This window comes from Ascidiella aspersa, chromosome 4, assembly GCF_963924565.1.
Source record: "Ascidiella aspersa chromosome 4, kaAscAspe10.2, whole genome shotgun sequence".
NCBI lineage: Eukaryota > Metazoa > Chordata > Ascidiacea > Phlebobranchia > Ascidiidae > Ascidiella > Ascidiella aspersa.
This window is the reverse complement of record NC_139450.1, coordinates 5,884,301-5,896,365: the sequence shown is the minus strand read 5'-3', so window position 1 is coordinate 5,896,365 and position 12,065 is coordinate 5,884,301. Positions and strand designations below refer to the sequence as shown.

General features: G+C 35.8%; 1 protein-coding gene across 1 annotated transcript; it reads left to right on the top strand.

Annotated features, from left to right (window-relative positions):
* Positions 1–1,214: 1,214 nt before the first annotated feature.
* Positions 1,215–7,527, top strand: LOC146146836 (transmembrane emp24 domain-containing protein-like). The gene is made up of 6 exons (XM_083388353.1): positions 1,215–1,372; positions 2,780–2,952; positions 3,787–3,919; positions 5,606–5,751; positions 6,155–6,322; positions 7,128–7,527. The coding sequence occupies exons 1-6, from the start codon at positions 1,267–1,269 to the stop codon at positions 7,194–7,196; spliced, it is 795 nt and encodes a 264-aa protein (XP_083244479.1). The 5' UTR covers positions 1,215–1,266; the 3' UTR covers positions 7,197–7,527.
* The last annotated feature ends 4,538 nt before the right edge of the window (positions 7,528–12,065 follow it).

Below are 12,065 nucleotides of genomic sequence, written 5' to 3'. Positions count from 1 at the left end.
ACAAACACTTTATGCCGGCAGGACTGTTATGATGTTCAATACCAATGGTTCACTTTCCAGAAAAAGCTATTTAATGGTAAATAAGTGATCAGTCGACGCTCAGAAACGACTGGTAGACAACAATAAGCCTGCAGCCACTGCAGCCATTTTCCGTTATTCGCTCGTTCTAGTCTTGATTTAAGGAAAGCTGTTTATAGCCATTAGAGTTTCCTGTTGCGGAATATGGAGGCCGTTGCTATGCTGTGAGGCATATGGAGGCCGACTTTACTGCAGTTTAGTTCGTCCATACGTTTTAAACCCACTAAGAAGTTAATTTGTATGCGTAGTGAAAAGCAGCCTTAATAAAAACCATAGTAAAACTTTTCCAGTTGTGCGTATAATCAAAGCAATTATTCTGAACAGAAATTTAACTGCTAGAGTTAAACATAAAAGCTAGGCATGAAAATAATGTAACAGAACAATTATGATGAACTGAATTGCAATGATGCGACTATAGTTACAATGTCGTATATTTTTTAGCAAGTAAAATGCAGTTATTCATATTTATACAGCATTTCATGCTGCATAGAGTTTTCAGCTGACTATTATCTTGGAAATGTTTTGAATGTCCTTATAAAGTAAGTTTTGTCATTTTATCGCGTAGCGACTAAGAGAGCATTGGGGTAAGTAGCTTGTTTAAGATTTAGATGCTAGTTGAGGTACTATATGTTTGGGAATGTAGTGCAATCTGTATTTCATGTTAGGTTAGGGCAGTGTTTCGCAACTTTTTTGGCTTGTGGCACCCTACAAAAATTATAAATAGTTCGCGGCACCCTTGCTAGTATTTTTGCTGAGCGGTTAACTGTAACGTTAAAATAAACGAGATTGAAACAGCAATTGGAATCCCAGATTGTCGCGTAACCCCGGTTGAGAACCACTGGGTTAGGGATTATTTCAAGGGTCCGGTTAGTAAAAAGTTTGGTTTGAGCGCAGAAAAAAGGTTTAGGTTATGCTGAAGGGTTTCAAGTGTACATTTTACAATGTTTTATTAGTCATTTATTTGGCACAGATCCATCAATTTTTTGTAGCATTTTCGAACTGGACATCTTGGCATTTGCCTGTTTTATCGTATATAAGGTAATCTATTCGTCATAAATTAGTCGTTTAGGCATCCAACTTTTTATTATTTAATCTTAAAGTTTTTGATTAGTTTTGTTTGATATTATGTAGTCCAATAGTCTACCGCATATAGGCATATTGCAGAAAACTAGCTACTAACCTAATACAATGAAGTTCGTAATCTGCCTTGGTCTGTTTTTCCTTCTTTGCGACGCAGCAGAAAAAGAAATGAAAAAGAACAACGAAAAAAAAATGACCGAAGAAGAAAAAGATCGTAAGTGGGAGTTTCAAAATCATTGGTAATTTGTGTAAATCCACCTCTCTGTGAGGTTAATTTAGGACAGTTTGACGGTTCATTTGTGCAAAAATATTAAATGGCAATATTTTCTAAAAGTTATAGGAGCGTGGCAGGGCTGCGGAGTCGGAGTCGGACTCGGGACTTGATGTTTAAGTTTTCTGGAGTCAAACTCGGGACTTGAGTAAGACTGCGTAAGACTACCGAGTCCTGTGCAGTGTGCAGCACCTATTTTTTAAACTGATAAGGCTACAAGCTGTAAATCGTGAAGGCGTAATAGCAAATGTTGGAATATTAATCAACCATGTATTATGGGCGGAAGAATTATATAACACCTCAATGACCGGATGACTGAGTATCCACCCTATTTTAGTTACGCACAACTACAGGCTGTAAAGTCGGACTAGAGACTTGACGAAATTGCATATTTGGCCGGAATCAGACTCGGTTTGAAATTTTGACCGGAGTCGAACTCAGGTTATTTATAACCGACTCTGCAGCCCCGGAGCGTGGGTCGCAGTTTAACTGCATTTGAAATTGCCACAGTCAAGTTACGAACATGAGAACAGAATTGTGCAGTTGTTGAAAAATAACGCGAGTTCAGCTTCGGAAACAGTAAATAAAGTTGGGTTCCAAGTCCATTTTCCAGAGCCTTCAATTCCACCCATCCTGGTAACTAAGGGAAGATTTGTAGCAATCCACTTGTAAGTGCGTCGTATAACTTTAGTGCTGTAAAGTCATTTTGAAATGACTCAAGTCCCAGTCAAGTCATTTGTAAAATAACTTAAATCCAAGTCAAGTCTTTTCAAAACAATAACAAATGAATTAAGTCGCAGTCCAAGTCATCAATTGCTTTAGTCAAGTCATATTTAGAGCAAGTCAACAACAGGTCAAACCACTGATACAAAAACAACGATAAACCATTAAAATTGGAAACTCGTCCGAATATGAGCAAATCGTCTTGCGTGTAAAATTGACATAAATATCTCAATTTATAATAAATAGTTAAAAGAAAACATTTAATTTCAACCCAAGTCATTTTATTCGAGGATTTAAATCAATTCAAGTTTTTTGAAAATAGTAACTAAGTGCACTTAAGTCAAAAGTCAAGTCATTGACTTAAGTCAATACAACACTGTATAACTTACCCACCAACAAAAATTGGGTGCAAAATATTCAAACATATGCTAGTCCACCTTTGCGACTGACAGTTCGGCTTTTTGGTTCTTAGCTATTGCGCACATGCAAGTCTAACACCGGCACTTGGGCACTCCTAATACACGCAATCCTAATAGTTTGACTGTCGAACACGAAGTCCTGAGTTCGACTCAAATGTGAACGTTTTCTGACTAAAAGTCACACTAAATAAGTGCTGTTGTTTTAAAGGCCAGGAGGCACTATTTCAATACGGTTCAGATAGTGCCAAGGAATTTTTCCAGACATTGATGAAAGATCTCACTTTTCACGAGTTTAGTGCTGACATCGAAGTGCCACGGGCAAAGGTGGATTGCTATTACGAAGATTGTAACGAGGGCTCTGAACTTATCACAGGATTCGAGGTTGGTGAGGTTTACAAAGTGCAATCTATGTTTTTTTACGATAGGTAGTGTCTCGTTGTCTCCCCAAAATAATTTTGGCTGTGTTGTTTATGTATATGTAATAGTATGCTTCCCGTCTTTGTTTTCTATTGTAACAGTAACGCCTTATCCACATTGTGACCCTGACATATTAAACTAATGAGATAATATTTTTTTAAAACCACCCAATAGTTCCTGGCAAAATATAGCACTAACCTACCATACTATACCTCCCGGCCAAATATAGCACTTACCTACACCACTTCCTCCTGGTACAATATGCGACACCGCACATCTTGTCTGGTTATGTACTTTTTTGTTTTCGCTGTTTTTCCCCAAATTTTAAATCTATAAAAAACATTAAAAAAAACTCAATCAGAAAAAGGGTACGTGTTTTTCTGTTTTGTTTTGTACTTCGTGATTAGTCGTCATTTCTAAATTGCTAGCCAATTTTTTTAAATTTGCCAAATATTCGTAAAAGAGGTACCGCCAAATTATGACCATCTTCTATTTCGAAACGTCGACTTTAAGTTAACACGAAATAAATAGATTAGCAACAATAGGTTTTCTAACGTATTCGATAAGGAATAATACTTTTTAAAGCCAAAAAGGTCGAGTAGATCGACATCATCTTTATTATTAATACGTTTTGATGCGAGCCTGTATCATCCTCAGTTAATGTCGGCTCGTATCGAAACGTCTTAATAATCAAGATGATGTCGATGTACTCGACCTTTTTGGCTTTGCAATTTATCATCAAGCTACATTACACATCCGTGCATAATGTACCCAAAAATAATACTTTTTTTGTCAAAGGTTAAAACCCCTCCTTCGTTTAAATCGAACGGGCTTATTACAGCATCCATTCGGTATCCTAATGGAACTGTGGCTGTGAAAACCGAAGAGCCCACTTTGGGCGGAAACTTGGAGTTAATGTGCCCTGTAGCAGGTAACACACTTACTCTAAAGCCGCTGTTCCTTATTGTTTAATTTAGTAAATATGTTGGCGTAATGGTTTACCTCGAGTCGGACTTTGGGATTTCCAATATTATAGTATTGAAACCGAGATCCCATACGAAGCGGTAGCATTGGCAGTCGTCTGATACTATATGGTAGTATGGGTGTTGATCCGAGACCGAATTGATATAGGAATTTAAGCCTTCATTTGCGATTTAGCAGTGTTTTCCGACAAAGGGAGCACGTTCGTACGGTGGCACCCTTTTAAACGACAGTTTTGCATTCCTATTTATTTATAAATGCAGCGTACGTATAGACTCGTCCTCGTAGCGCTCCTATTTACTTTTTACTTTTCGTTGTAACCTGACCCTTTTTTAAGTGCTTCTCAACCTTTTTAGTTCGCGACCCACTTTTAATGCCCGCATGAGATATGACCAAACGAATATTACATTAAACCTGAATCTATGCTACTGGCGTACGTACTGAAATAGGTAATGTGTCACAACGCACCTAATTGCTGCGTAATTGTGATATTGCTGCATAAAGGTTACGTAATGACAAAGCAATATTTTCCCGGCCTAATAGAAAACTGTAACACTTAGAAACGCTTCACGATCCACCAATGAGTCGCGACCCACTGTGCGTTTTTGATAGATGTCATACAGTCGGGAAATTTAGTCTATAAACTGTTGATTTTTCCTTTTAAATTTAAACCTACTTGAATACATTGCAAAATAATGCTAAAATTTAATTAAATTACATCCTTACGTAACTCAATCCTAAATTAAGCATATGGCCTACTAGAGCATCAAAGAGAACATGACACGACACCAGTTTTAAATATAAATGACTTGACCCGAATTTTAATTTTAATGAAGTAATTTATTTTAGCAGTGGTGATGTGGGGCTGACTTTATAGACTTGGAAAAATTTAAGCGTAGGCTAAGCTAAAACGTATAAAAATATAGCACAAATATTAACCATTTAATTTTTATGAAAATAAATTTCGATTGAAGCTATACTGATGAAAATCATACTTATATATATTTCTAGCTCAATACTGGTTTAAATTCTGGTCTTCCGGGTTTAGTAACTCTACTTCTAATCTAATTCGATAAGTCTGAAATGCTTTAATTTTAATTCTAATCTAATTTAAACAAGGTAAAAAAAATCTCGATGTCCAAGTCTGATTGTGTACGTGTTTAGGCCTATTTACAAGATAATCCTTGTGGATAGTTTACACGTGCTTCTTATTTGCGCTGCAAAGGGTTGTGTATAGATTTGCGCAATACGTTAGGCAACGCTCTAACCCAGAGGTTCTTAAACTGGAGTCCAAGGACCCCTTGGGGTCCGTGAACGAATTTTAGGATCCATGAAGAATATATGAGTGTATATTTAAAAATATGAGTGTATATTTTAGAAGTAATCAATTTTTAATGGAAAATATTTTATTAAAAAATAAAACGTTTTATCATTAAACGTATTTAGGCTCCATTTTACTTAATCATCAGCATATTTCTGAAGGTATACAGATTGTATTGTGACGTAAATTTATGAAAAATTTAAAAACCTATTTTGGTTCATGCGAAGCCAAAAAAAGTTTTAGAGGTCAAAAAAAATTTTTTTTGGAAGTCATCCTGGAGTTTTAAATGCATCTATGTTCGCGTTGTGATTTCAGGTGTGTATGAATACTGTCTCGAAAACACCGTCGACCGCCTGTCTTCTAAACGAGTTAACGTACTAATTGTGGTTGTGCATCACGGAGAAGTGGCCGATTTTCACATAGATAAACAAGATGACAACGACACAGTGTACCATTTGTATGTAAGTACAGGCCTATATGCAATAAGCATACAGCAATATGCATACAGCAATATGCATACAGTATTTTGTGTGAACTGCTTGAATAAAAGTGTCAAAATAAAGACGATAGCGTAGGCAACTTTTCAGTTGTGTGCGCTTAGCAAACCGGTATTTGAGAACCGACTAAGGTAAATGCTTTGTTAATCAGACGCTGTACTGCAGTAATGTCGTCTCTATACGTTATTGACGTTAAATACAGGACGGCGCAGGGCGTAGGGTATTTAATAAAACGCTTTTGATATTTTTGCCGTTAAGAAATAACCGATTATTTAAAAAAACATCTACACTTACCCCACTTGTCCGAAAGACTAAAGTAAAGTCAAGTCATTTGAAAACAGCGACGTCTTTCAATCATTCTATTTAGGACAAGCTGTTCCAAGTGTTCCACGACTTAACTAAGGTGAAGCTTGGGGTCGCAAAGCAAAATGCCATATCCGGTCGCGACAAACAACTCATGGACGACAACAACGCGTTGGTCGCTGAATTTTCCATTGCAATGATGATTCTCGTTTGCACCGTTACATTTGGACAGGTTTGTTTCTCAGCGGTTATTGAACCGGTAAAATTACTATAATTTGATTCAAATATTTTGAGCTGATTTAGGATGAACCACAGTTAGATTAGTTAAAATCGTAATTAGGTTGTTCGTGCTACAAGTATAAAATCAATCTAAAAAAATCTGGAATCGCAATTTAACCCAAAGCGGACAATTTTCAAGTAACACGGATAGATGAAAAAAACAATTATGAAAAAGGCAATTAATTGTCTTAAAAGCGATACAAAAAATTGTATTATGGTAATTCATAGTTTTTCTTGATTTTCCGGAATTCGACTTTCAAAAGTGAGTTGTCAACGAAATTAACACAATATATTTAGTTGGTAACAAGCGAAAGGGAAATTGGAAGACAAACTCTTTAAATTACTCCCGAAACAGTATACTTTGTTATTAAAATTACTAAACATTTTCTTTTTTACCGCAACAAAAGGCTCTTCCTACTGTAAGCCCTTCGAGCATTTTTTTTAAGTTTAGCGATTTCCTGTTATGAAGCTTTTCAAACTTATACTGGCTTATTTGGCTGCTGCGGATTTAGACAATTTCATTGTTGGTTGCTGCCAGTGTTGTAAGCAAGTGATTTTAAAATGACTTGAGTCTCAGTCTAGTCATCAATAAAACAACTTGAGTTCAAGTCAAGTCTTTTCGAATAAATAAGTAAAGTCCAAGCCCAAGTGCACTTAAATCAAGTCAAGTCATTGACTTAAGTCATTACGGCACTGGCTGCTGTGGTGTAGTACCAGAAATTTTTTCAGGTCTTATTAAAATTTTCTGTTTTTTTCAGGTTTATTTCTTGAAACGGTTGTTCCGCATCGATGAACGCCCAGTAAACGGCTCCAACAGAAAAATATGACGTCAAGAAAAACCGATCTATTGCATTAACTATTAACAAAGTGTGTAACAGTCTTTTAGTTGATGACGCATTTTTGTTTGTGTTGGCGTATTTCGCCTCAAGCTGTCCTGGAATGTAATATGTTATGTAGTTAGTTGAACACCTTATGTTTGTCAATCTCTTTTCTTGAGTAGAAGCCGCTAAAGTTGGTTTCAAGAATAAATAAAAAATATTACTGCTCCTTACGAATTATTTAGGAAAAAAGCCATACCTTTTTTTCTTTTAAAAATATTTTACAAACTTGGCTTAGAAGGGTATATTTAGGTGAAGCAAAAAAAATACTACTGGCGTTGTCTTGAGGATAAAGAGTAATTAGTACCGTTACATTAAACACGATATTTTGCATGGGTAAACAAAACGTAAGAAGCCCTAAAGCTGTGGCCACCATTACATATTATGTCTTGCCATATTTGTGTAAGTTTTCTCAAGTCGCGTTCAACAGACGTTAATTTAAAAAGATAATTGTGACTCACTGTGTATCGAAAAAGTGACCGCTAGAAAGTGACAATCGGATGGCTAGCGGGCAATTACAACAGTTTGGTAGGTCAGTTCAAACGACTACAGACGGCTAGCTTGGATTTATTGGGAGCTAGGCTAAATACCAAAACACTAATTGGTCATAGAACTCTATACACAATATGGAGACGCGCGAATGCACGGTTGAATAAGCCTGTTTCAAACAAAGTTATAGCAATTATCTGCGTGGCAAAAGTTATTGTTTGCAAAAGGGGCTTGCTCAGAAATTTGATGCTGTTTTGCTAGACGTAAGAATTTAAGCTCACTGTTTTGTAAAAACAGTGTGTAATTGGCGAAGTTGTGTAATCGCCGAAGTTACAAATTTTAGGCTTTCTGTTTTGTTAAAGCAGTGTAAACATAACCAAAAAAGCAATGTTGTAATGGTGTTTAAAATGGATCATATAGGTAGTTGCTAATTGTCTATAGTGCACTACACTTGCTAACCACGTCAGACTTACGCCTACTAATTTGCCCTTTACTTTTAGTCTGGTATGAGCGTTTCTCATTATGAAATTTGGCACCCTAACCGTCAGAAATTAGCGCAGTTCTAAGCAAACAGGTCTACGACAATTAGTACATCCAAAGAATCAAAAAGTCCGACTCTTAGACTTTGAGGTCTGTGACAATGCACTAATTTGACTTAACAAATGTACATAAGAGGATTAAGTTTAGCAATACTTGACCCACTCAAACCCAAGCGCTAACCAGCACCCTAACCCAAATAATGTGCGTTGATTTAATAATTACATAAACGCTTTAAGTCATAATACCTCAATCTGTGACGTAATAATCCTATATTATATGTATATATATATATATATATATATATATATACCATTGACGAGAAACCCTGCTCCTGTTAGGCTGTTAGTTTCTTGCTCCTGAGTCCTGACTGATTGATCTCTTCAAATATATATTAAGATAGCTAATGGTAGATGGTGACAGAGAGGTATGTGTTATCCACGTACGCTATTCTTTGTCGTGTTCACAAAAGTCATCCAATGAAACACATAAAATCCATGAGTAAATTCTAAAAAAGCGCAGAAAGTTGCAAAATCTGGCTAAAAATAAACGACGGCGAAGCTAACACTCAGCAAAAGTGTTCCAATTGGATACATTATGTTTTCATTGGCGAGAACTTTAACCAAATTGGTGTTTAGCATTGTTTTGTAAATAGGGCAAATAAACGCATTGACAGTACATTGAGCTGTAGTATTTAAAATAAAATTTTAATTTTACCATAATATGGTAATATTTTATAACGTAACGAAGCAGACTCAATGACGCGTGAAATCAGACCATTTACTAAATTCGCAATTGGTAACTTCAACCAAAAAACATATTTGGCTACTACGGAAATCACGTTTAATGCTTCTAAAACTGTGTATTAGTTGTGTTCAACTTACGTGATAGGGTATTTTTTGTCCTGTTCATTAGTCAACCGAAAAACGCATGTATATAAAATCATAAAATCTTTGCACGTAACTAATACCTTAAGCTTAATGTATAGGCAACCGTAAGCTGTGAAACATAAGTAGTTAAACTGCATTCAATAATAAACGGCTACCGATCGTATCTTAGAACCAGTTTTATAAAAAAGTTTTAGAAACAGAAAATAAAGTCAATTCGTTTCCAAAAAGGGCAATTCAAGTTAAGCCTTTTACCGTAAAGGAAGTGAAAAATTTTTATTTCAACAAATCATTGCATTGGGAATATGTTGTCCACAGCAAAATGTTATTGTGGTAGTTTGCAAAGCAAATATCAAAAACTGAATCAGGAAGTGTTTTATAATGTGTATAAAGTTGAAAAATATATGCCACTTTTTTTTTTGAGGAAAAACAGTCGGGTCATGTCCCTGAATGACTTAAGTCTACTTTAAATATAAAAAAAAATTATACACTTTAACGATGCTAACGCTAAACGTTCTACCACATTGTCAACCTTCTGGACATATGCTAATCCCTAAGAAAGGGACGCTGTTTATTACCGGCAATGCTTCCTGCTGTAAAATCGCGCAAGCGTATGGAGACCATTGCAGGCTGCGCGACTTTGTTAATACTTTGTTAATAAGCGCGACTTTGTTAAACGACGAACATCACAGTTAGAAAATACATATTGTATGCAACGCAGCACAAGATCTACATAAATTTAAAAGCTGATGAACGGAAATGTAAGCCAATGATATAGCGAGTAAAATTGTAGCTCCAGTAGGTGATCCGCTTAAATGTGAGTTAAAATTTAGATAAGCACTGTAATGAATGTGATGACATTTGCAACAGCCGAAACAAGAGTGTGGTAATATGTGCTTTTCTTCTGTAGTTTTCGCGTGTCTGGTTTAGCTTAAATTTTACGATATAACGTAAGAACAAGAGGCTATTTTGTCTATTTTAGGAAAGATGTTGAGTTATTTCGAAAACTGTTTATGCAGTTAATTATAATGGGGAAAAAAGTACACCGAGAGGAATGTGTAGCGTGTTGAATTTGCAAAGACCATTAGGCGATTACCGGTTGTCCGTTCATCAACAAATTTGGTGTTTCAGATCTCATTTCTTTTTTCAACAATAAAGTGAAACTTTGCTCATCGTATGGGTTTTAATATAAGCTTGCTAAACGAAAAACGGAGTCTTGTAGATTTTGCAGAATACCGTAATGTTTGTTTGGGGCCAAAACAGCTGCAATATCGTGCCTATCAGCGCTTTTAAAAGCCCTGTCGCTTAAAATCTCAGTAAATTTGGTATTATAGCAGGGGTGTGCAACCTTTTACATAGACGGTCAAACGTATTTTGATTGACAAGTTTAACCTTAACTGCCTAAATCTTCACGTCAAATATTCACTAGATGGTACTGCACAATCAGTTTAAAAAAATGATCACTGGCGTACAAATTGCCCATCTTACAGCAAATGCTAATATTACAGCCACGGGTGAGAGGTCGTACAGCAGTGATTTCTAAAAGTTACAAGAAGCCATATTTGTTTTCAAAAAAATGTCAGCCCCTTCTAGAAGTGCTACATGACAAGAATACGTCTTTGCTTTGGCACTATAAAGAAATCCACACCAAAACTTTGTTGGACTTGAGCAGTGTATCAAACTCAAACAATATATGAAACAGAAAGAGCGCTTTTACCGAATTGCTCTTAAACCATACCAGAAATGGATAAATATGGAATAAAGAAAAGCAAGTAAAAACATCTTAACCACACTTGCCATTTCTCCATGTTTCTTGGTGAGAAGAGTTAAGATATCCACTTTGCTTGTTATCGGAACCAATTCGTATAACTAGAGGAATCAGGGGGCTCTGTATAAAGACAAATTGTATTGGATTCTCGACAAGCTTTCGCACAACCGTGCTTCATCAGGTCAAAGTGCAAATGAAAACAATTAAAATGCACTTAAAAGCACAAGCGCAAGTAAAAGGTGATAAGAATGGTGACGTACAATACATTTGTCTTTATACAGTGCCACCTGATTCCTCTATTTAGAATTAGACAAATACGGCCATAAATAAAAATTAGTATAAGTGAAAGTTTAAGCTATTACATACCCTTATATTGCAGATATCCAAAGGTTAACTGAACATCATGAAATTCCTTATATGCTTTTTAAATTCATTCCTACTGTGTGTTACGGCAGAAAAAGAAAAGGAGGAGTTCAACGAGAAAGACTTAAACCTGAGTGAAGATGATAAAGATTGTAAGTCGTACTTCTATATCTGTGCTTTGCAAACGGAAAGCGATTTTTAAGGAAAGCCGCGCATTCGTTTACTTCGTTTGTTTATTTTGTTAAAATAATATAACTATTTTTTTCAAATGCTAACATATATTTTTTAAGTCAAAAAGAAACAAACATACATACATCTTCTTTCAAAAGCACCCCGACTGGAAAAAAATTTACACTAATAAGCTTTTTGTGGCAGTAAAAATGGCTGGTGGTCGTTGGGCCCATTTATGGGCCCGTCGCAGTTAAAGGGTTAAAAGGTTTTAATTAAATTTTAGTATGCTTATGCCTATGAGTTGACTGGGCTTTATAAGTCAATACTCCTTGAACGGTGTGCCTGCGGTCAAAGGACGTTTGACTTGCGCCTTCTCTATGTATTATCGATGGTCCACGAAAAATTATTACGACAAATAAACGCTAATAAATAGGTATTTTGACCTTATGCCACAAATCAAGAAATACGGATAAAGTTCTTTTGAAACATATTACGTTCAAACTGAAAAAGTTGTTACTTTAAAACTACTACGGTTTTGACGTATTTTCAGAAACGAACAAACTTTGTCCATTTTTCTATTGTCGCTTTAGAAATTGGTATTGG